This window comes from Callionymus lyra, chromosome 12 (assembly GCF_982586985.1).
Source record: "Callionymus lyra chromosome 12, fCalLyr1.hap1.1, whole genome shotgun sequence".
NCBI lineage: Eukaryota > Metazoa > Chordata > Actinopteri > Syngnathiformes > Callionymidae > Callionymus > Callionymus lyra.
The window spans coordinates 21,385,852-21,410,000 of NC_141829.1; the positions used below are offsets into that span (position 1 = coordinate 21,385,852).

Consider the following 24,149-nt stretch of genomic DNA (forward strand, 5'->3'; position numbering starts at 1 on the left):
TTTTCTGTAAATAAGTAATTAAATTGTATTTGTAAAGCGCTTTTCCAGACCAGGGTCACAAGTCAATCCTAAGTAAATCCAGGCTCATAATCACATGACTAATGTCACCATAAACACATTTTCTATGATGTAAATAGAGACAGAAAAAGCTTTTTAACCTTAAATGATTCATTTTTTATCCAGTTTAAAGCATTTTAACATCTCATTATGTACAATAAATATCAGCGGCTCGTCTTTTCTGCCGGGATCAAAAGACGAGGTAATGTCATCATAAAGGATTTGGATGAACAGGTGTGTGCGGTGAGACACGAATCCTTTTTTCACGACCTGTAACACTTATTAAAGCAGAAGTGCTGCTCTCGTAAACTCTGCCACTACTTTTCATTTCCCTCTCGAAACCGTCGCTGCGGCCTAGACACCAAAGCTAAAACTGTTTCTTACGAAGGGTAACGTTAGACTTTGCGATCAGATATTGAGGAGAGACGCCCTGAATAAATATGATGAGGTGTTAACTCTCAAGTCTGGATCCATCTCATCGATGTTTCGGAAGCATCGATCCAACGAGCCTCGCGTGGCTATGAGGGACTCGTTTCTGAGCTTTTTTTTTTTTCCTCTGTGGAAATATTTACTGGCGGCTTCAGGGCCGCCGTCTTCAAGGCTGTGACGACGCTCTGAAGGTCCCCGAGTGAGTCAGGATACCTGACACAGGATGCTTAATAATAATGACGGCACCGAGTGTAAAGTTTCAGACCAGCTGCCGCTCTCGTGTTGCCCCGGCAACGAGGCCGTAACATTGTTGGGGATCTTGAGGCAGGAACATGGACGAAGGTTTCGGGCCGTCGACGGGCTGAGAGGGATGTTTCGGAAGATCAACAACGTGTTCCGTCCGAACCATCAGCGCGATGGCGGCGGTCGGTCGGGGCACGACTACCACAGCGCCTGCACCGTCCGGCTGGTGCGCAGCACCTCCATGCTGGTGGTCGGCCAGAGGACTCAGGCGGCCGAGGGGTCGACCCTGAAGCGGAGCAAGAGCACCGTGAGCGTGGAGTCCACGCTGTACCTCTATCAGAGACAGGAGGACCGGATATGGCTGTACTCCCAGAACCAGAACTGCCTGGAGTACCTGGAGGAGCTGGTGGCGTTGAGGCAACGATACACCAAGAGTGTCTGCGACTTGAAGACCAGGGAGGTCAAGGCCCAGACCAGAGCCGCGTCCAAGAAGAAGCCGGCGCCTGCACCGCCCACGCAAGAGGTGAGGGAAGAGGGTTGAGCACAGTGCCATCTAGTGGGCTCTGAAGACACAGTTTCATGAAGCCTCATCGACACATCTCTTGCTGTCATGTTGAAGAAGCTAATTTAGCGTTAGCCAACAGATGTCCATTTTTTCTACCACTTCTTCAAGAATAACAACAACAACTGGACTAACATGCTAAGCTAATAGTTAAACAGAAAACTACAAACACACACAGAATTATATCAGTGACAACAGAATATTGTAGTTAAATGTAACATTTAAATGTAGAAACACTGGTCAGCGCGATCGCCTCATAACAAGCCGGTGTAGGTACAATTTTGGTCACCCCTACAATTTCCGTCCCCCCACTTCCTACGTGATGACGTCACACTCTGCATATGCGAACGGCTTTAATATTGTATTTCATTTGTAAAAAAAAGAAAAACAATTCAATTTTTTAAAAATGTTAACATTTGAAAATGTTGAGTTTAACCATTAAATATTCGGAACTACTTATATACATACACGTGACAAGTGCAGACAATGTTTTTCAACCTCAAAGGTATTTTAATTTCCCTCATTGATTATTATGATATATGATTTAAGAGCTGTGCCCGTGGAGCCTCAGCCTCAGGTCACATGCTTGCACGATGCTCAAATTTCAAATATTTAAACCCAAAAGGTTTAAAAACAAAAGTATGTAAAGATAAGAAAAAACTGTTTAAGATATTGAAGAGCAGGACAACCTGACAGTAATAGACACAGTAGGAGAATGGCTATAATGTGCTGCAGTCTGGGGCCTCTAGCTGTATCCATGTGGCCCTCTTGAAGGTCACAAACTATTAGAAAAAACGTATGATATATAAAGGTTTCTGATGACTGACGTGTTTGATATTATTTTAATCATTTAAGTCATTAAAGATCATTGTTATAGGAAAGTATATAATGTGCCCCCTGAGGGAATATAACTGCCCAACTCTGGTATAGAGTGACCTTAACTGATATATGCAGTGGTGTTTATCTCTTTCTGATACATTATTCAGGACAACCACTCAGTTTGAAAAGTGCGAGTTAACCTACTTGTCGACGAAGTAAGCCATTTCTTTCCTAAACAGCAGCAACGCACATCTGTTGACTCACGTACGCCCCCCTTCGTTGAGGCGGAGTATTCTCTGCCTCAACAAGTGTCTTTTCACTGCGATTTACTATGAGCAAAATGAAATATTACTTACAAACATCATAACTTAGTCCCTGATCTCTAATTGGCCTTTGTATGTGGCAGAAAAAAACATACTTCAACATCAGGACTGTAGGAGAAATACTTTATAAATTCGTTTTCATCCCGGAATAAAGAAGTGGACAATAAAAAGTAAATTGAAGGCGACACGAATAAAAGCTGTTGGCGTAGTTGCAAAGCTTAAAAGAAATCTGAAGAGAAATCAGTGTTTATTCAATGAACTTTGTTGTGCTGATGCTACAATGAAAGTTTTCAGACTGGAGGAAGTAAACATTTTTAAATTGATCAAAGAGAAAGACGCACAAAAATGCACCTTTTTAGATTATCATGTTTTGCATTTTTTGTCTGACAAACTAGTTTATATTTGCTCAATATTTACTCTATTTTCTTTTACAAAATAATGCTGTTATGTTTAAAACAAAACAATTGTTGATGTATATAAATAGTAGTCCCTCGTTTACTGCAGGGGTCACGTTCTCAAACCTCCCACATTCAAAAAAGCAATGACCATATGATTTTTCACTTCATTAACTTTCTTAACAACGCTTATTTGACTTTTGTTAACTTGCAAACTCAACTGTGCATATGAGGCGTCTCAACAACACTCTCCGTAACGGTGACCTGAACAGCGTCCTGCTTTGCCGCCCAGCTGATGACAATCCTGATGATAAGGTTCCAGGGTTGAGTCAGTACTTGGGTGACTTAGGTCAGTCAAACTGAGCCTGAGAAACCTGGGTGTTGTATTTGATAAAGACATGTCTCTTGTTCGACACTGCAGAAAACTGACCAGAAACTGTTTCCTTCAACTGAGAAAAATCTCTAAATTTAGGAAAATGTTGTCGGAACATGATCTGGAGCTTGTAATCCATGCGTTTGTGTCTTCTCGCCTGGACTATTCCAACAGTTTGTTTTCATGTATTAACAAGGAGGAGCTGTCTTGCCTGCAGTTGATTCAGAACTCTGCAGCGAGAATTCTTACCCGCTCAAGTAGAAGAACTCACATTTCTCCGATCCTTAAAACTCTTCACTGGCTTCCAGTTTCTTTCAGGATCAACTTTAAAATTCTGGTTCTTACTTTCAGAGCTATTCATGGTCAGGCTCCTCCTTACATCACTGATCTGATCCAGCCTTTTTAATGATTTATTTTGTTCGTAAGTAAGAAACATCAATGAATGTATGATTACAAATGAATTAAAAGTAAATGAGGAAAAAAAGTCTGTATATGCCAAAGTAAGAAGTTTAAAAAAACAAGTCTAAAGAAAAGTTTTTGCACCTTTTAGGCAAATGATATCCACCGACTACCACATCTTTCACCTGCAAGGTTAAAGCTTTCAAATCTAAAACCAAGATATTTTTGGTTTTGGTGTAACGGCCTGACCTCAGCACTTCTTTGATAACAGCCTTCGGATACGGCATGAGGGTGATTTGATCAGCAGAAGGGGCCCTCAAGGACACTTCATGGTGAAGGTGGTCTTGGACTTAAGGGTGATTCGACAGCAGGTGAAGAGTCCACACCAGAGTGTTGGACGTCTTGACAGGAACATGAAAACCAGGCGATGATGTGAGCAGTGATAGTAGAGATGTCAGAACATGGTTACTGTGTCCACTCCAGCCAACAGAAGCTCAACGATGCTGCCGTACACGTCTTTGGTGCTCGTGTGTTTTGGCCAGTAAGTAGGTCAGATATTCCCGCTGGACGTCCTCGTTGTTGTCCATGCTGTACTGGATTGTCTCCACGATGTAGCGACGCCAGTAAGGAAATAGACACCAACTCCACTTGGTCAACAAGATCATGAGCAGAATGTTGGAAAACATCTACGTGATAGAGTTGATGAACTCTTTAGTACCTGCTAGGATTTCTCTCTCCAGGCAGCTGAGCTGTGTCTCAAACAATATAAGTGAATTACATTATGATGTCGTCTGATTTGGGTAAATACACTTCTGGTTCTGTTGGATCTGTCCTCAGCCTTTGACAAGGTTGATCACCAGACTAAGGGGTGAAGTGGGACTGTCTGGGTTCTTGTATACCTTTCTGGGTGCAGATTCAGTGGATCTGCCAATCAAATGAGGTCTGAATCAGTGGATCTTTTGTGTGGAGTCCCTCAAGGTTATGTTCTGGGTGCTTTATTGTTTTTGCTGTACTTTATTCCCCTGGGTAAAATTATTCAGAGATTTCCAGATGTTTCTTAACACATTTGTGCTGATGACATCCAGCTCTACTGCTCTTTTGATCCAGCTGAGGCTGAACAGCTTAGTCAATTGTTTGCTAGAAATCAAACAGAAGTGAAAACCCTTTGCAGCTAAATGTGGACAAAACTGAAACTCTGGTTATCGCTCCTGATGATAAGGTTCCAGGGTTGAATCAGTACTTGGGTGACTTAGGCCAAACCTGGGTGTTGTATTTGACAAAGACATGTCTCTTGTTCGACACTGCATAACACTGACCAGAAACTGTTTCCTTCAACTGAGAAAAATATCTTAACTTGGGAAAATGATGTCGCAACACGATCTTGAGCTTATAATCCATGTGTTTGTGTGTTCTCGTTTAGTCTATTGTAACAGTTTATTTTCGAAGGAGCTGTCTCGCCTGCAGTTAATACAAAACTCTGCAGCGATAATTCTGACCCGCTCTAGTAGAAGAACTCACATTTCCCCGATCCTTAATATATACAAAAATACAAAAGATAGTAAACACACAGCAAAAAACGGATCAGGCCGATTGCGGTTGTGTCGTCTGCAAACTTCAGGTGTTTGACAGCAGGGTGTTCGGAGGTGCAGTCGTTTGTATAGAGGGAGAAGAGCAGTGGAGACAGGACGCATCCCTGGGGTGCGCCGGTGCTAATTGTCAGAATGGTCTCTCCCAGTCTCACCTTCTGGCTCCTGCCTGTCAGTTATCTACTGATAGATGGAGCCGGTCACGTTCAGCTGGGAGACGTAACCGGGTATGATGATGTTGAAGGCCGAGCTAAAGTAAGTAAGTAAGTAAGTAATATTTATTTATATAGCGCTTTTCCAGACCAAGGTCACAAAGCGCTTAAACAATCAAAACAATACTCAAAAAAGTATATACTTTAAAGATCAAGATAATACTGAGAACAACACAGGAGTTCCAGAAAATCAAGGAAAAGCCTGAACAAATAGAAACGTCTTAAGATGTTTCTTAAAGGAGTCAGTAGACTCCATCAAGCGCAAAGAGAGAGGAAGATTGTTCCAAAGCTTAGGAGCAACAGTCTGGAAGGATTTCTCTCCTCTGGTCCTGAGCCGTGTGCGTGGAACCATAAGTAGATTCTGATCCACAGACCTCAGAGCCCGAGCTGGGATGTAAGGCTGGATCAGATCAGTGATGTAAGGAGGAGCCTGACAATGAATAGCTCTGAAAGTAAGAACCAGAATTTTAAAGTTGATCCTGAAAGAAACTGGAAGCCAGTGAAGAGTTTTAAGGATCGAGAAATGTGAGTTCTTCTACTTGAGCGGGTAAGAATTCTCGCTGCAGAGTTCTGAATCAACTGCAGGCGAGACAGCTCCTTCTTGTTAAGACATGAAAACAAACTGTTACAATAGTCCAGACGAGAAGAAACAAACGCATGGATTACAAGCTCCAGATCATGTTCCGACAACATTTTCCTAAGTTTACAGATTTTTGTCAGTTGAAGGAAACAGTTTCTGGTCAGTTTTCTGCAGTGTCGAACAAGAGACATGTCTTTATCAAATATAACACCCAGGTTTCTCAGGTCAGTTTGACAGACTGACCTAAGTCACCCAAGTACTGACTCAACCCTGGAACCTTATCATCAGGAGCAATCACCAGTGTTTCAGTTTTGTCCACATTTAGCTGTAGAGTGTTTTCACTCAGCCATTGTTTGATTTATAGCAAACAATTGACTAAGCTGTTCAGCCTCTGGGGCTCAGTTTGATCAAAAGAGCAATAGAGCTGGATGTCATCAGCAAAAATGTGATAAGAAACATCTGGAAATCTCTGAATGATTTTACCAAGGGGAATCAAGTACAGCAAAAACAATAAAGGACCCAGAACAGAACCTTGAGGGACTCCACACAACAGATCTGCCGATTCAGACCTCATTTGATTGGCAGATACACTAAAACTGCGCCCAGAAAGGTAAGATGAGAACCATTCTTACACAGACCCAGACAGTCCCACTTCATCCCTCAGTCTTCTCAGCAGGATTTGGTGATCAACTGTGTCAAAGGCTGACGACAGATCCAAAAGAACCAGAACAGTGAATTTACCCGAGTCAGCCGACATCATGATGTCACTGGACACTTTCAATAAAGCTGTCTCCGTAGAGTGATGTTTACGGAAGCCAGACTGAAACTTCTCATGGATGTCGCTCTGATCCAGGAACAAAGACAGCTGCTCAGACATCACCTTCTCCAAGATCTTGGACAAGAAAGGGAGCTTAGAAATAGGTCGAAATTACTGAGGTCTAAGCCTGGTTTTTTGAGCAGAGGCTCCACAATGGCATGTTTAAATGCATTGGGAAAAACACCTGTGGAAAGGGAGAGGTTCACCATATTGGTAACCCAGGGGCCAATTACATCAAATACCTTGATAAAAAGCCTACAAGGAAGGACGTCATCTGAACAAGAGGAGGGTGTCATCTTGTTCACTAGTGCAGAAATATCACCCAAAGATACAGCAGTGAAGGAGGACCAAGAGGAGGAGAGGGGCTCAGAGACAGTAGGGGTTCCAAACAAAGGGGGAGAGATTTTCTCTTTGATCTATTTAATTTTGTCAATGAAAAATCTCAACAATGCATTGCTGTCAGCTTCACAGAAGACAGGCGTGATTTGAGGAGCAGGAGACACGAGAGAATTAATCGTGTCAAACAAAACTTTGGGGTTTTTCCTATTTGCTGCTACCAGTTTTCTGATGTAATCAGATCTAGCAGTTTCTACCATCTCATTGTAAGAAGTCATCAGATCCCTGAGGTGAAGTCTATGCACATCAAGTTTAATGGACTTCCAGAGACACTCAGTCTTTGGACAAAGTCTCTTGAGACTCAGGAGATCTTCATTTGTCCAAGGGCACCTTTTTTTCTGAATTTTCAAGTTCGATTTAACAGGTGCCACTTGATCAAGTATTTCAACACAATGACCAGTGAAACAGTAAATCAAACTGTCCACGTCTGGGCAGTCATCAAAGGAAAGACGGTCAAACATAGCAGAAAAACTGTCTGCAGTATCGGCTGAGATGACACGCCTCTGAGACCTAACTTTCAAAGGCTTAGGTTCAGGGATGAAGTCCAGGTTAAACAAGACAAGAGCATGATCACTCAGATGGACATCATGTACAGATACATTAGAAATGTCCAGGCCAAGAGTAAAAACTAAGTCTAAAATGTGGCCTTTTTGATGAGTGGGTTCAGAAACATGTTGCTCAAAATTAAAGGCTTCTGTTAAAGTTAAAGGTTCTTTAGCAGAACAAGAGGTGACGTCATCAACATGAAGATTAAAGTCTCCAAGAATAAGAACAGATTCCATTTGAATAATGGAAGATAAGAAGTCACTAAAGTCTTTCAAGAACACCGCCGCAGGACCAGGCGGGCGGTAGATTGACACACAATAGAGAGGTCTTATAGAACCAACCAAGATCATCTGAGACTCAAAAGAAGTGAATTCTTGTGTCTGAATCACTTTGCATTACATTTATTTTACTTCTTACCACCTTGCTGGTGACTTATATGAAAAGGCGATAATTCACATACATGACGAACTTGCTGAAGCTCACATTCACTTTTTACATCTTTGTAGATTAACCTCTTAAAATCTTCTTTTATTTTTGATATTTGGCAGATTCATCCTTGATCTTAGTTTCCTTCTCTTAACAGTGAATGTGAGCTTATTGATTGATTTGCTCTGGAAATGTTGCTTGAACAGCCTGTATTAAGGTGGATGCGATGTGTTTGAAATACGATTCTCCAGCCGTCGCGTCATATTGATGCTATTATGAGGTGGATTCTTTAGGCTGGACTAAGGCTGAAATACATGGCCTGTCATTAGTTCTTGGTCACAGGGGAAAGAAGAAAGTGATGAGTTATGCAAAGCAAACCAACCAACCCTCCAGTCGCGTGATTTTGTTCTAGAGTTCCTGATGCACTTTGATATAACCCCCAGCAGGGGGACACTGACGATAAAAAGTCACCAGAAACTTCAGCTAGTGGTTCATGAATACAATATTGAATGTGCACAAATGAAATCTACTTTAGTTTCATACCTTTTGACAGCTAAGGTAAGAACTGAACTTGAGCGTACCTGTGGAGACGTTTGTAGAAGCCTTTAAAGAACATCCTGTAAGAAGCTGGCGCGAGGGAGATCTTGAAAAAATGATTTAAATTAGTCATATGAAAAGATCAGTGAACAAATATGGATATTCATTATGTTGTCTTTTTTTTCCTCTCCCTGACCTGATGTCCCTGGCTCACCGTTTTCAATTGAATTAATTTGTCATATCATTTATCTGTACAAAGTCAGTTTTCTTATACCAATGGTCACTCCCATGTTGCCTTCAGGGACCATTAGATTAGCCTGTCAGCCTGCTTGGAAAATGACGATCTGGATTAAGAATCTTATAATGTCTGATTTTATTAGAAAATCTGCTGAAATTGACTTTGACATGTGTCAAAATCATGTCATTTTATTTGGCCTGTCGGATGGTTGGTTCAAAGTCAATGTCAATTGTTCAAATTAATATGACGCCTGCTTTATGAACAGTTGTTTTGAAACAAAGGAAAATAGTGCAGAGACCGCCATCTAGTGGACTCTGAAAATAATGACACTGCTTCATGAAGCTTCATCAGCCTTTTTTTAAGCTAGCTGACTGGATTCACTTCCCTCCTGTCCATTAAACAGGGAATTGAAAATGATCTCTCTTCTTTCTACAGACCTACGTCAGACATTCGGCCCCTGCGGCCCCCAGTGAGGAGGACACCCTGGAGTTCTTCGATCAGGTCATCGCCAGCTGTGATACAGAAGCTCCCCAGAAGCCTTTCCTTGACGACGGACATGCTGATGTGGATTTTATTGGTGAGATTATGAAGAGAAAAAAAAAACGTTCTAAATAAATGTGATGTGTTACCTTAGCTACAGAAGTGTTTTGGGGCAACTTTGCTAACATAGTGCCTGATTTGACATGTGTATTTCAAAGGTTTATCCTGACTAGATATCTCTGCAGTTCTTCTGCAGACGGTAAAACCTAAACACAGACAAGATTCATGCACATGCGTCAAGAGCTACACAGTTATTGATCAGACAAGGCTGAGTTATTGAACAGACTCTGTTCAAAATGTGTGCGATTTTTAAAAAAAAAATGGAATTGGAAACTTTCTAAGTCAGACAAGTGCCACATTTTCCAAATGATGGGATGAGTTTAATGAGAAGGAGTGAGACTTGTAGAGTGATGTGTTGGGGGAAAAATGGAATGTAAGTTGCATTTATTGAGTAAGAACGATTTAATTTTAGTTATAAAGCTTTTTATCCTAATTATATTTGAAATAGTATAACCATCTCGGTTGTTTTATTCATGTCAATTGTGTTTTTCTCTTTGAAAACATTACATAACTAGATATTGAAAATGCAACTCTAGGAAAAGAAGGACAAAACAATTCCTCGTAACACATCTTTGACAATTTAACAGCCATAAATCATAGAAATCCGTTAGATATTCAGTATATACCGTTTATATACATATATATTTAATTTTCTCTTCTTGGGTGAACCTTCAATGAATTCAATGAGATACAAGTTCAAACTCATTAAAAAAAAATGTTTTCAAAGGATCAATGATCTATAGACTCTGAATGCATCCATTGAGGTGGATGTAAGAGTTTATGTTTCTTCATGTCTCTCCTCCACAGTGGCCACTAGTTCTGCTGAACACGACCTTCATTCCAACTGGGTGCTGAGGGTCCCTCGGGTCCCAGAGGAGGTCAGGCGGCAGAAAGAGGAACAAAGTGCCAATGAAAGCGTGCGGAGCAAGAAGAAAACCAGCGGCTCCACGAGCAGCAGGCTGCGGCTGCAGAGGAACCCGATCCACCTGCCGAAGGTGGTGGAGAGCGCTTTCCAGACGCTTCGCTTTAAACCCAAGTTGAAAAAGACATGACGCTCTAATAGGGACATTCGAGAGCTGATACTTTCACAGAACTCACACAAATACATTTTGTATTTCCTAAAAAAAATGGAATTGGATAAAGAATTTTAATACATCAAAAAATGCTGTCAATTGTTTTAACATTTTTAATGAACAGGTTCTGAAATACATGGTAGTAAAAAACATATTTCAGTGCTTTCTTTCAGATTTGGTTTCATTCTTTCTCTAATGCAATTAGCCTTGGAATTATTTTGACAGAACAGAACACAGAAAATATTTTAAAACAAATATATATGCCTCAAAATATTATTGACAGAACATAACACAATATGTGGTTAAAACAAAAAATGCCTCAAAATAATACTTACAGAACTAAATTCAATATACCTCTAAAAATGTGCTGACGGAACATAACAGAAAAAATTAAATAAAATGTGCCTCAAACTAATGCTAACAGTATCTAACACAAATAGATCTTTAAAAATGGAAGTATCCGTCAAAAAACACTGACAGAACATAACATAAACTGTTGCCAAAAAAGAAATGCCTTAAAATATTAATGACCGAAGGTAACAAAATATTGTAAAAAAGAAAATATGCCTCAATTTCATACTGACAGAACATAGCCCGGTTAAACCTGATGAAAAGTACAAATATTACACAGAAAAATACTGGTAGAACAAAACTCATAAAAGACTGTTAAAACAAATATATATGCCTCAAATTATTACCGACAGAACATAACACAATATTAGGTTAAAACAAAAAAATCCTCTACTAATACTTACAGAACTAAGGTCAATACACTTTTAAAAATTTACTGACAGAACAAAAGACTATTGGAAATTAAAGCTATGCCTCAAAATAATGATGACAGAACATTACACAAAATAATGTTTAAACAAAAATATTCGTCAACATAATACTGACCAAAAATAACACAAAAAGACAGTTGAAAAGTAAAAATATTCTCCAAAATAACCCTAAGAGCACTTTTTGCAACTTTTATGTTAAAAACACAAAAATAATGTCTAAACAAATATACAGTAAATATTACTGACAGAATAGAACACAGAAAGGTCGTTAAAAACAAACATGGGCCTAAAAATAATACTAAAGGGACAAAACTAAAAATACTATAATGAAAAATGCATCAAATAACTTGTATAAATAGCCCATTAATAATATTATAAAATGAAAAAAAAAACAATGACAGAAAACAACATAAAAAGAATGTTACAACAAAAAATATTCCTCATAATAATACTGGCAACACAAAAACACTGTCGAAAAGTAAAAATGTCCCTTAAAATAACACAGACAGAACATAAGATAAGGCTATTAAAACCTAAAGTATGCCTCAAAATAATTCTGACATGCTCACACACAGACCTTCAACACCTTATTGTGCCCAAAGACTCTGAACAGAAGTGGTGTTGACACAAAGGCTGTGTTGTGAAAATACATATTTTAAAACTATTTTAATGCCATAAAGTAAATGCAAATTCTTACTGTATTTCACTTAATTCTCATTAAAATAGAAACATTCATTTGGTTTAAATCTTCCTCTGCATGACCAGCCAATGACCTCTGGCGCAGAAGAACTTTGAGTCTTTGAGAACGCATCAAAGAAATATTGTACCTGCTGTAGAATAAGCGCGACATCAAAAGAGACGCCATGAATGGTCTGGTTGCAGCAAAATCCTCTGAAAGGACCCGGTTTAATTTTTTAATTAAGTGGAGGTGAATTCTTCTGAAGTTCTCCCTCGGTGGGAGAGTTAAAAGGCAGAAAGTTAATTTTGTTTATTAATTCAAGCGAGTCAGATCACAAACGTCACAAAATCGTTTGACACTTGAACACAAAAAAAAACGAAAAAAAAACAAAAAACGCTCAAGGTTTTTTTTCTTAAAGCGCACAGATTTGTCTTTCTTGGTTTAATTCGTTAAAAAGTTGGTTCTTTGCCTCAAAAAGTGTGAATGATGGGCCAGGGTCGGATGTAAAGTCTGACATGTCTTCTATTATATTTGAGAAGCTGTTATGCTGAGGAGGATTTCTGTATAATGTTGTCCTTGTTCTCAAGGGAAGAACAACATCTCGACAAAACAGGTTCATCTATACTTTTGAAACAGGTCACTGACACCGTGATTCAAGACTGAAGCGAAATTGTCCAAAAGATTTAACAAAAGTTGTTTTGTTGTTGGAACAACTAAACAATGATGACCATGTTTTTATTGAAATAATATTTTTTTTAACTTTCTTCTCATTTCTTAACTGCTTTCATTTCTTTAGAAACCAAAATACGACCAAACATCAGCTTTAAAAGCTGCCGGAGTCCACTGTATCCTCTCGTCCTCAGTCATCGCCAGGACATAAGAAACACCTTAAGACGTTTCTATTTGTTCAGGCTTTTCCTTGAATTTCTCGAACTCCTGTGTTGTTCTCAGTATTATCTTGATCTTTAAAGTATGTACTTTTTTTGAGTATTGTTTTGATTGTCTAAGCGCTTTGTGACCCTGGTCTCGAAAAGCGCTATATAAATAAAATATTACTTACTTACTTACTTACTTACATCACGGAATTTAATTGTTCCCTTTAGCTGCGAGGATTTAACGACTGCCATCTAGTGGGGGGAAGTTTAATTACAACAACAAACGCTGCAAATATTTGTTCATTGTAAATAGAAAATCGAATTATTTTATACACTTTAATTGAATACTCATTCATAATAATAAAAGAATAATTAATTTCAATAAAAATATATAAAAAATACAAATCGACAATATCATCAAAAAAGACAAATTGAAATGGATGGATGGATAGAAAGATAGATAGATAGATAGAACTTTATTTATCCCTCGTATTGATATTTTCTCACAGGCCTTACGACAGTGTAACTTACTGTGTAACTACAAGTGAACTAGTAGGTCAGTAGGTGGCGCCATCAGTTTAAAAATGATGTGACGGTTCATTAGAGCAGTTGTTCACAACAGAAAATAGTGCAGAGACTGCCATCTAGTGGATGCTAAATTAATGACACTGCTTCATGAAGCTTCATCTGATTATCACTAGCATTTCCATGAGAAGTGCTGCCATCATGGTGCCTGACTTACATTTGCTCCACTTCAGTGTGTTTGTAGTGAAATAACAGTGACTTCAGGTGAACCTGTTGATGCCACATTTCAAAGAAAGCTCAAATAATAATATTCTGCTTCCTGTAATTTTCTGAGCTTCACTCTTTGTTTTTTTTAGTACAATGTGAAGGAGATATTTTAAAACACTGTTGAAAATGTTATTGTTAGTAGTGCTTCTGTTGGGTTGGAATGCTGGAGTTTTAAAACCACCACACACACTTACATTGACCGCTGCCATGACGAGTCATATGGTCATAATTTTTTGTCTCAATCAGACAGAAAGATACGACTCCTCACTTTACACACATTTTTTTCTTTATTACAAAAATTCTATGTAAAAAGCCATAAATCATTTTTCTGCTTTGACTTTGGGGCTGAAGAAGGAGGACATGGGTTTCATCCCGCTCTTGTCCACCTTTGCCAGAGACTTCTGGGCCGTCGTCATCTTCTTGGCAGGCTGGTGAGGAGGAGGAGGAGGAGGAGGAGGAGGAGGAGGAGGAGGAGGAGGAGGAGGAAGACAATAATAATAATGGAAGACAATTACACAAACAATTGTGTACGTAAGCAGTAATATCACATATTCCTAAGAATTGACATTATTGTTGCTTGAATATCCTCCACACTGCAAAAGGAGATATTCAAGGTCATTATAACAATAACGTACTAGAATTAATATTTTGAGTTATCATCGTTAAAAAAAAAAATTGTTTTGTTTTTTTTTTACCCCAAATGAATTAGACTTGTAATAATTGACACTTATTCAACAATACTGTGAGTTTATTACTGTGTAATAATGGGTCCAAAGGCAGATGCTGTTGTGTATTAATATTCACAAGATTTTTGTTGCCCTAATATTTTTCACACTGCAAAAAGGACATATTCAAGGTTATTTATTACTTAAGTACTAAAATTATACATTATAATTTATATTATATGGCTGTGGAATTGCGATTTTGTCGTTTTAACCTAAATAAACTACTCTTTGACAAACTATTCAACATTACTGAGAGTTGTTGACTGTGCAATAATAAGGGAAAACTACACATACAATTGTGTATTTAACCAGTATTGTCAGACTATTCACTGGACTTTGTGTCGCCTGAAAAGCTTTAGGTCTAGATTTTGACATCATAATAAGTATTTTATTGCTTTAGAATAGTTTATAAAAATTCATTTTGAGGTAATGAGTGCAGATAGAGTTGTGTATTTAGGCAGTAATACCCAAGAGTTGTCAAAGATATTGTCGCCTGAATATTCTCCAAACTACAATAAGTATGTAAAGCTTCAGGTCCATGTTAAGACATATTTATATTTATTTTATGGATTTAAAATTATTTAAATGTGTTTTGAATTAATGATTTATCCCTTTTTTCCAAAATGAGTCACATTTGTAATATTTGACACTTCTTCCACATTCCGGTGAGATTTTTTTAGTCTAAAAATTAATTGAAATGAAAAAGCTTTATTTCATTAAAAAATGACTGAGATGACTCTGATCTTTTTGACAAATTTAAAATAAGATATTTAGGCCATTGAAAAGTTATTTGAGAATACTTTAGCTGCTGTAGTATTACTGATCATCCGTGTTTAGTCGTGGCATAGTTTTGTGCGAGAGCGGAACGACTGTCTCTGAATAAAAACATTCTCGGACTGATCGGCAGCGTGCTCACACCCCCTCAGTGAACTCATCACTGTAGCTGATTTTTATCTTTCTTTCCATCTATCACTCGGCAACATCAGAACGTTGTCTGAAGACAGAGGAACCTCATTTGACTGAACTCAGGAATTGGACCGACGCTCTTCAGGAACAAACACTCACTTTGCGCGCAAAGTCTGCCCCATTGAATTTGGTGTAGTCCTCCTCAGCCTCCACGGGTTTGTCGGACAGTTTCCGTTTCTGCCAAAACGAGGAAGTAAATTTGTTTTTTTGGGGAAGAGGTTTCACAGCATTCGCACCACAAAGACAGGCCCGGGTGAAGTGCGATTAAACGACGGCATGCGGGGAGGAGGACGGGAGTGATGTTCTGAACCTTATCAAGGTCATTGTGCACTATAGAGGACAGGAAATGTTATTTTTGAGTCGTCCAGACGAACCTTTGATGCTGGTTCCTGCTTCGGTGACGTGAGCTCTGGCAGCCTGCAACACAAGGCTCTTTAAGAACATGTTCAACATGTGTCGAGAAAAAAAACGTACCCCAGGTGTTTGAGCAAAGCTTGGCTGAGGTCGTCGGTGACGTACTCCGACAGCAGCCCGTGAGCGTAGCGCAGGTAGTCGTCTGAAACACAAGACAACATTGTCCTGAGGTTCACTCGGGTCGTTTCTACGTCTCCTTGAGGTGGAGGATGCGTTATTGCTGCCATCTGCTGCCTCGCAGGCGGAACTGCAGAAATGATCATTGCCTTCATTTGAATCGTTTTCCAACTTGACTCTGAGGAAAGTTGAGGATTTGACTCCTTCGCCCACAGAGACGCCTCTCCTCTTCAGGGCGGCGACGGTCCTCTCCACCTGCACAGGTTCGATTCAGTGAGTCACCCTTTTTAAAACCAGCAACACACTCACAACAACACACAAAGTACCTTCTTCTTGAGCCAAGACAGCGTTCTATCTTGACAGTAACGATAATACTTTAGACTCCCCACTTCTGTGGAGAAACACACCAGAAAAAAACATTTATTTTCCTTTAAACACCATCCAGTCATGCATGCAACAGCACTGATGAGTTCACTGAGAGGGAATGAGACGAACAGAGGGAAGCGTTTAGGACAAGGTTTGGAGCATGAGTTGCTAAGTTAATTGATTCTAGTTCGAAGTTGGACAGTTTTGTTTTATGTCAATGTTGTTCAGATTCAGTTCAGGAATTGTTCAAGACCGAACAGGAAAACTGAATAGTCCCGTATGAAGTTGGATTTGTTTCTTTATTGATCAATCAAAAAGAAATAACTTCATTAAAAAAAGGCTCTTCAATCAAAAAAAAATACTTCAATCAACAAAAAAAAAAAAAGATTTAATCAAAATAAACATTTTTGATCAAAAAAAAAATTAATTTAATAAAAAAAAAACATTTTCAAACGGTTTTCTTTGATTGAAGTCGTCTTTGCAGGGCCACATTTTGGGTAGGACGTTTGTGTCTTAATTATTCAATTTAAAAAAAAAAGTTACTTCAATCAATGGAGATCTTGTGGTTTTAATCAAAGTGAAAAAAAGCCTTTATATTTTTTATTGAAGTGCCTATTTTGATTGAAGTGAAAAAAAGTTTTGAAGTCCATTTTTCTATTTAAAACGTCAGTTTCAATGTTGAATAATTGTAGTTAAAACTAAATGTATCTTGCAGAAATAAAAAAATAAGAAAATGCTAAAATCAATAGCACCTACTACTAAATGTAATAACTTTACCATCATTAAAAGATAATAGTATACTAGTTAAAAAGACTAAATCTGTCTTAACTTTAAAGATACTCAGGCTATAATAACCATGTGAACCTAATGTCACATGTTCTCTTGAAACATTCCTCCATGTATGTTGGAGATTCAATGTTATTCTTGTTTTAACTTAGATAAATGAAGGTGAAGCAGTGAATGAAGGTAGGATGGAGCCACGATCACATCACAATAGCAGTAAGAGTTCACGTAACAGCTTCGATTTATGCTCAGAGAGTAAAAAAGTAGATTTAAAAGCGTCAGAGATGAAGTTTTAGGGAGTGAGTAGGAGAGACAAGATCAGAAATGACATCTCATGTTTTGAGACAAAGTCAGGAAGGATTGGTTGTGAAGGAGACGACAAACAGTTTAAGTTAACTTCATTAATCTTGAGTTTAATAAAGATATTTTAAGTTCACCTTTTTCTTCTGCGATGTGGTGCATGGAGGCCAGCGATCGTTGGCAACTCAGCAGTTTGGAGCACGCAGGAAAGTCTTCGTCCATCACGACTTGATCCACCGGCTGGAACTTCCCCTGAACACCCAAATAAACAAAGTACATTAACATTTACATACACTATAAACCATTCCTTGTGCAGCTTGGGGGCCTCGTGGGGCCCTCTGACTGTATTTAAGCAGGCCCTGGTGAGGTCAGGAGAAAAATACAAAACTGATAAAGGCGTATATTTATGAAAGCAATCACATGTTTTTCTTTTTGTATTTTTAAATAGATTGTTTTACGGCATTCTTCTTGGTACTCTGGTGTTTCAACTGGATTTCTAAATGTATATAAAATGAAATAATACACAATAAAATAACAACATTTGACATTTCAAGTTCTTTTTTTAAGCTTTTCATATGATGAGGTTCCTTTATTTTTATTGCTTGACGGCACTTCACAAAAAGAGAATAGTCCTTCGTAAGATAGAAAACGTCCTGAAACCTTCAGAGAGGTCCATGAGATTTTAAAGAGTCACCGACAGAAAAAAAGGAAGAAATTGTCGAAAGTTATGTTGCTCGATTGTACTTTTAGCACAAATCAGGGCTTTTTTAAACACTGAATTATGAATTAAACAAAAGATAAAAGCAATGTTCCTACTTCTTTTGCAGACTTGATCATGTAGGGCAAAATAAGATAAAGCGGATCCATGGGCGTCACAAACAGGAGTCGACCATCTGCAGCAAAGGAAGGACATTGAGACACAACAAAGGCGGTGCAACTGAATTAGAAAAAATAAACCGATTTCACACTGACCTCTCTGCACCGTCTGGCCAACAAACCAAGAGTGGAATTCTTCATCGAATGCTTTGACCTCATGAAGTCCATCGTCACCACTTCCCAGCATGTACAGCGATGCTGCGTCTGCAACAAAAGAAGAGGAGTGAAATTCTTGTTTGACATGATTTTCGTGGAAATACAGAAACAAGTTGCTTCCATTTATTTGAACCATCCCTCAATTATCAGAAATGTTACAGACCAGACTCAAAAGAAAAGTGAAAATATGAATCTTTCATTCATGATTGTTACCAATTATGGGCCATTTAAACACATTTCAAACTCTTTCTAAACAGTTGGCGTATTTTTGATAGTAGCATATGCTTTAAATACAGATTAAGTACACATGGCAGTAAAACTATCAATTTGTTCTTCTTCAGTTACTTAAATTACATTTCAATTTCAGTTTATTTAAAAGGACAATGTGCATTTACATTAAAAAGATGGCTTTACCAGAGTTAGCACAATGCTAAATGAGAATACCTTCTGATTTTCTATACTCTATTTTATTATGTTTTATTATTATTGTTGCAAAATGGGGGGGACCAAATATTTAACCCAGAGATCACGTGAATGATATGTTAGTAAATACAGTGAAATTATGGATTCATACTTCAGGTCATCTTTTAACTCTATTGAATACTATTACATAAGCTCTTTTAATACTTAAAAACTTTCAAAGTAAGAAGACCCTTGTGGTAACATCTTCTTTATGATCCTTAACAAGCTATGTTCTTTGCACGTTTGATTTAGTTGGTTTTTTTCCAGCTACTTGGGACGAGGGGATACTCTAGATCGGTTAACGCGGGTGACAGCAAATATACTTCTAATAACTAGAGCTTGTAATCGATGCGTTTGTGTCTTCTCGTCTGGACTATTGCAACAGTCTGTTTTCATGTCTAAACAAGGATCTGTCTCGCCTGCAGTTAATATAGAACTCTGCTGCAAGAATTCTGACCCGCTCTAGTAGAAGAACTCACATTTCCCCGATCCTTAAAAATCTTCACTGACTGCCAGTTTCTTTCAGGATCAACTTTAAAATTCTGGTTCTTACTTTCAGAGCTATTCATGGTCAGGCTCCTCCTTACATCAGTGATCTGATCCAGCCTTACACCCCAGCTCGGGTTCTGAGGTCTGTGGATCAGAATCTAATGATGGTTCCTGAACACGGTTCAGGAGAGAAATCCTTCCAGGCTGTTGCTCCTAAGCTTTGGAACGATCTTCATCTCCCTCTGTGTTTGATGATCTACTGACTCCTTCAAGAAAAATCTTAAAACTTTCTTATTCGTGCAAGCATTTCCCTGATCTTTTTATAATTTTTTTTATTTTTTTTATTGTTTAGGCGCTTTGCGACTGTGGTCTAGAAAGGCACTCTATAAATATAAATTACTTACTTACTTAATAAGACTTATGGGTATCGTGTCGTACCTGTTGAGGGGTTTCTTAACCTTACAAAAGTGGGATCACTCTCGGACTTCTGAGTGTTGACGGCGGATTCTGTTGACAAACGAAAGTGAAATAACTACACAGCACCATCCACAGACAGAGGAGCAGCTTCAGTGACAGACTGCTAACAATGTCATGCTCCACAGAAAGACTGAGGAGATCATTCCTCCCCCATGCTATCACACTCTTCAACCTGCATCATACATGACACAGACTCATCTCATTCTTTTTAACGTCTTTATATATATTTTTTTTATATATATTTTTTTTCTTCTTTTTTCCTTTTTATACATATGTTTCAGTATATACTCGACTGTACATAACTTGCATGCCTCTTTGTTTCTTTTTCTTTGTAAAATATTCTGGAGCTGCTGAACCGTGAATTTCTCTGTGAGATGAATAAAGTATATATATTTCTATCCATCTATAAGCATCTGAGTCTGACGTCAACAGTCGCGCAGCGACGTTAGCATCACATGTGCTAGCAGTAGCTCGAGGTTTGTTTACACACAAGAAGATGTCTCAACCGACCTGCAGCGATGACAACCCAACTGTCCGTCTCTGCAGTCGCTGTGCGCTTCGTCTTGGCAGCCATTGTTCCAGCGATAAAGGTATGACACGCACTTCAACTTGAAGCTAGCGCGCCGTTAGTCAAGTTTTAGCTTGAATTGACTGAGCGCAGGAAAAAGGCGCCTCGGACTCGGCGATACCTATTTCTCAACTGTGGGGGTCACGCATCTCTAATAAGATAAAATGTCACTTAAACGAAATATGTTTCAGATTAAAATTTAAAAAATCACATTCCCAAGGTGCTAAAAGTTATAATAAACGAATACCATCATTGAGAAATACAACTTTTTACATCATCTACCGTCTTGCTAAAATGGTACAGTCCAAAATGACATCACGGAGTCACCACAACTACTCAAATCGCCCACTAGAGGGCGACCGGAAGCTGTCCTAAACAAGTCAACGGTGAGTTTGAATTTATATTTTGGTGCAAATATGGACTTTTCTAAATATAATTTGGCCTCTGTATAGTAGGAGAAATAAACGGAATATATAGAGCCTAGTTTCGCTCTGGCAAAGGAACACAGAGCAGATTGGTGGAACCATCTGTTCCTCTCACAGACGAGCATCTCTCGCTCTCCAGCTCAGGATGTAACACTGTGAGTCCCAGTTGGTCTTCAGTGACTCATTTGTGTTTTCTTTTCCTCCTCCTGTTCAATGTGTGTGTTTCGTGTCGGTGGTGCATTTGTGAGTGATGACGACAAGATCAAGATATCCCTTCGCCTTACACGGGGGTTTCTTAAAACAATGTTGGGGATCTTGTTCATGAGTGAGGGATGAACGTGGCATGAGTGATGGAGCATCTTCTTAGAGACGTTCAGGTCTTGTTCACGAGTGATGGAAGACTGAAGTATGAAAATGATAACGATTCAGTTTTCTGGATATTAAATCTCGTTTAACATAACCACACCCACTCTGCTGGGATTGGTCAAACATTAAGTTTGTTACCACATGTTATGAATCCCGGAAGTCTCCACCTCCAAGGGCTCGTTGTATAAACGAAGCGGGCATGATTACAGATGGCTGGAGGAGGAGTGAAGCCATTATTACGTCATAATGGACTCCACTCTTGTAACCTCTCGTTCGCCAAAATTTCAGACGAGTTAATAACTTCAAAACATGGTCATGATGAGGAATTTACTGCATCTCAGAGAGATTTATGGAACTACAGTGGTCGACCAGTGTAATGTCGGATTTATCATCGAGTCTTGTTGAGAAGTGGAGGATGGAGAATGTGAATGAGTGATGGAGCGCTGGAGCTGTGTTGCTTTCAAAACATCGTCTTACACACCCATTTACTGGTTTCAGCATCACGTGCTGGAAAACAGAATGAAAACCAGAACCTGGTTGAAATCAGATGCTGCTGCTCGTTTTTCTGAGCTCCAGAGAGCAAGTGGGTGAAATATTGTCTGTGAATTACTTGTTTTCTGGCTCCCGGGAGAATCTCGCACAACAGTCGGAGCAGCTAAACAGAATATTCCATGAAAGCCTTCTTTCTCTTTCATTGGTGCTGCTGGAGGGAACGTCTGCGTGTCTGGCTGCCGGCGAGAACAACAGCCGCCTTTCTGATACACTCTGAGACCACAGACGAGTCTGCAGAGACCCGTCTTCAGTCGCCAGCCAGCAGAACAAAGCACGCCTACATTTAGGGCACTGGATTACTTTGTAGACCTGGAGTTTGATCAGAGTCCCGAAAATCGAACTTGAACAAGTTTCCTTAGTTAAAAAAGTTAAACCACCCGAAATAAAAAACCATGAAATGTAGTGTCTACTCCAAAGTTTCAGCAAAACTATCCGGTTAACTATGTCTCAAGAAGAAGAAACTAAAGTTCAAAGGTTCTCCACTAGCAACCCGTGGGCTAACAGCTACTGTCTAGTTTGAGACGACTGCTGTATTTAGTGTCAAGAAGCTGCAGCACAAACTAGGAACTTTTATATTTTTTAAGTTTCGTCGACGACTGACCTCGACAAAGTGTGGCCCGAGGGCAAAATGTGGCCGGCCTGCTTAAGGTCAAAGTGGATCTTAGTTGGCATTTGTTTGATCAAAATGTTTCTTTATTTATTTTTAGTTACACTTATATTATAATAGCTTTTTCTTTTCTAAATATAAAAGTTAAAAATATCTATCCTTTCTATATTTATTTGTTTTGATCGAACTTGTAGAGTTATTTAAAACAGTCATAATATATATATATATATATTAATGGACATGTATATGTAATTATTAAAGCTGATGGCCAATTTCCATCTTAAGTGCCTTTGGCAGGTGGATGTTAAAATGGGAATAGTAAGATAGTAAGAATAGTAACAATTTGTTAAAAGAGAAAATTAGTAAAATATACAGATACACAGTACACAGAAGTATTATCTTTTATTTATGTTGGATTCATTTTCATAAAAATGTATTTTTGTTTTTCTGCATACTTACTGATTTATATTGAAAGAAATGTAATATTGTCTACAATATTCAACTTTAAAATAGCATTTACTTTTTTTTAACCATCAAATATTCTTATTTACTTGTGTTGTCATTTTTTAATAATAACCACACAATTATCTAAAGAAAGTCAACTCTTAGGATACAATTTTTTATGATTATAATTATTTGAGTCCCCCTTGTGGTCACTGCTAGTATAAGGTTTACACCAGGGATGTGTAACTGAAAGACAAAAGTGGTCAAAAAAGTTTGCGGGCCAGACCAAATGTTTGTCTTCAGAAGGAAGTATAAATCTGATTGTGTGTCTTTTCTTTCTTTCTTTCTTTCTTTCTTTCTTTCTTTCTTTCTTTCTTTCTTTATTTTTTTCCATCAGTTTCACTCTTTCTGTATAGAAGTTTACATGGTTAATCTTAGTCTTATCTTATCTTAAACTCTGGCCTTTCCAAAAGTCACCATATCAACATGAACATTGATTTATTTTGAGTTTGACTTAAGTACTATTCGTTCTTCTTTGTGACGAGTCAATTTTATCACAGGAAGTTCACTGCTCAACATCAATCAATCCATCATAACTACAACATTTGTCACTGTGGAAAAACCTTGGATGGCTTTAAGCTAAGATGGCACAACATGAGGTGTATTTTGCTTGTTCATTTTCCTGCACAGTTACTGATAGAATCGCAGCAACAATCTCGTGACTGTATCCACGACCTGTTGGGTTTTCCTCGTCCAACCTTTGACGTGGGTTTTCGCGAGTGGTTCATATCAAAAGCTTCACTCTACTCTATCATTTCATTCTAAGTTTGTGACTTCTTGTTAAAAATACACAGTAGGTGCTGTAAAAGTCAGGGTGAGGCGGAGACGAGGGGGGGGGGGGGGGGTCCTAATGCTGAGTCGACGGTTGGTCTCACTCTGCTGAACACATTGAGTCACTCCCGTCACATTTAGCGCCGTGGCCTCATTTGTGGCGCCGGTATTCGCCAAACCTGTAACAGTTTACAGTTCCACTCAGCCGTGACCTTTCATCACATCACCGTGCATCATTAAATGTAAACGAGGGTCTCTTCATCATTCCTCGGCTCGCTGGAACATTAAGTTAAGGGCAGTTGGACTGGAAGTCTGGTGCGACTCCTGGTGAGCTCGGGCCAGGCGAGACCGCATCCTTCACAGACACGTTGCAGTGAATAATAATAGCGGGGACTCGACGATTTCGAATGAATATTTTAAATGCTGTAACAGGATGTCAGGTATAATAGAAATCTATATGCAGCCCATAACTTAAATGCACATTAA

General features: G+C 38.8%; 2 protein-coding genes across 2 annotated transcripts; one reads left to right on the forward strand and one right to left on the reverse strand.

Moving 5' to 3' along the window:
• Positions 1-856: 856 nt before the first annotated feature.
• On the forward strand, positions 857-10,590 carry c9h13orf42 (chromosome 9 C13orf42 homolog). The gene is given in 3 exon segments (XM_087804525.1): positions 857-1,275; positions 9,385-9,515; positions 10,346-10,590. Coding segments are annotated over 3 exon segments (795 nt in total).
• Positions 10,591-14,003: 3,413 nt separating this feature from the next.
• On the reverse strand, positions 14,004-20,532 carry rnaseh2b (ribonuclease H2, subunit B). The gene is made up of 11 exons (XM_087803950.1): positions 20,381-20,532; positions 19,832-19,900; positions 18,383-18,490; positions 18,227-18,303; positions 17,548-17,662; positions 16,288-16,352; positions 16,111-16,216; positions 15,905-15,986; positions 15,805-15,847; positions 15,530-15,607; positions 14,004-14,167 (listed from the first exon to the last, which is right to left on the reverse strand). Exons 1-11 carry the CDS (start codon positions 20,442-20,444, stop codon positions 14,060-14,062), a joined length of 915 nt encoding a protein of 304 aa, XP_087660076.1. The 5' UTR covers positions 20,445-20,532; the 3' UTR covers positions 14,004-14,059.
• Between the last annotated feature and the right edge of the window lie 3,617 nt (positions 20,533-24,149).

What these genes read in the sequence shown, in the direction of transcription:
- rnaseh2b (XM_087803950.1), bottom strand. Translation starts at nt 20,444, where the DNA reads ATGGCTGCCAAGACGAAGCGCACAGCGACTGCAGAGACGGACAGTTGG. An exon ending in TGGCCAGACGGTGCAGAGAG is followed by an intron (nt 18,304 to 18,382) that starts GTCAGTGTGAAA and finishes CCTTTGCTGCAG; the next exon opens with ATGGTCGACTCCTGTTTGTG. An exon ending in GGGCAGACTTTGCGCGCAAA is followed by an intron (nt 14,168 to 15,529) that starts GTGAGTGTTTGT and finishes CCTCCTCACCAG; the next exon opens with CCTGCCAAGAAGATGACGAC.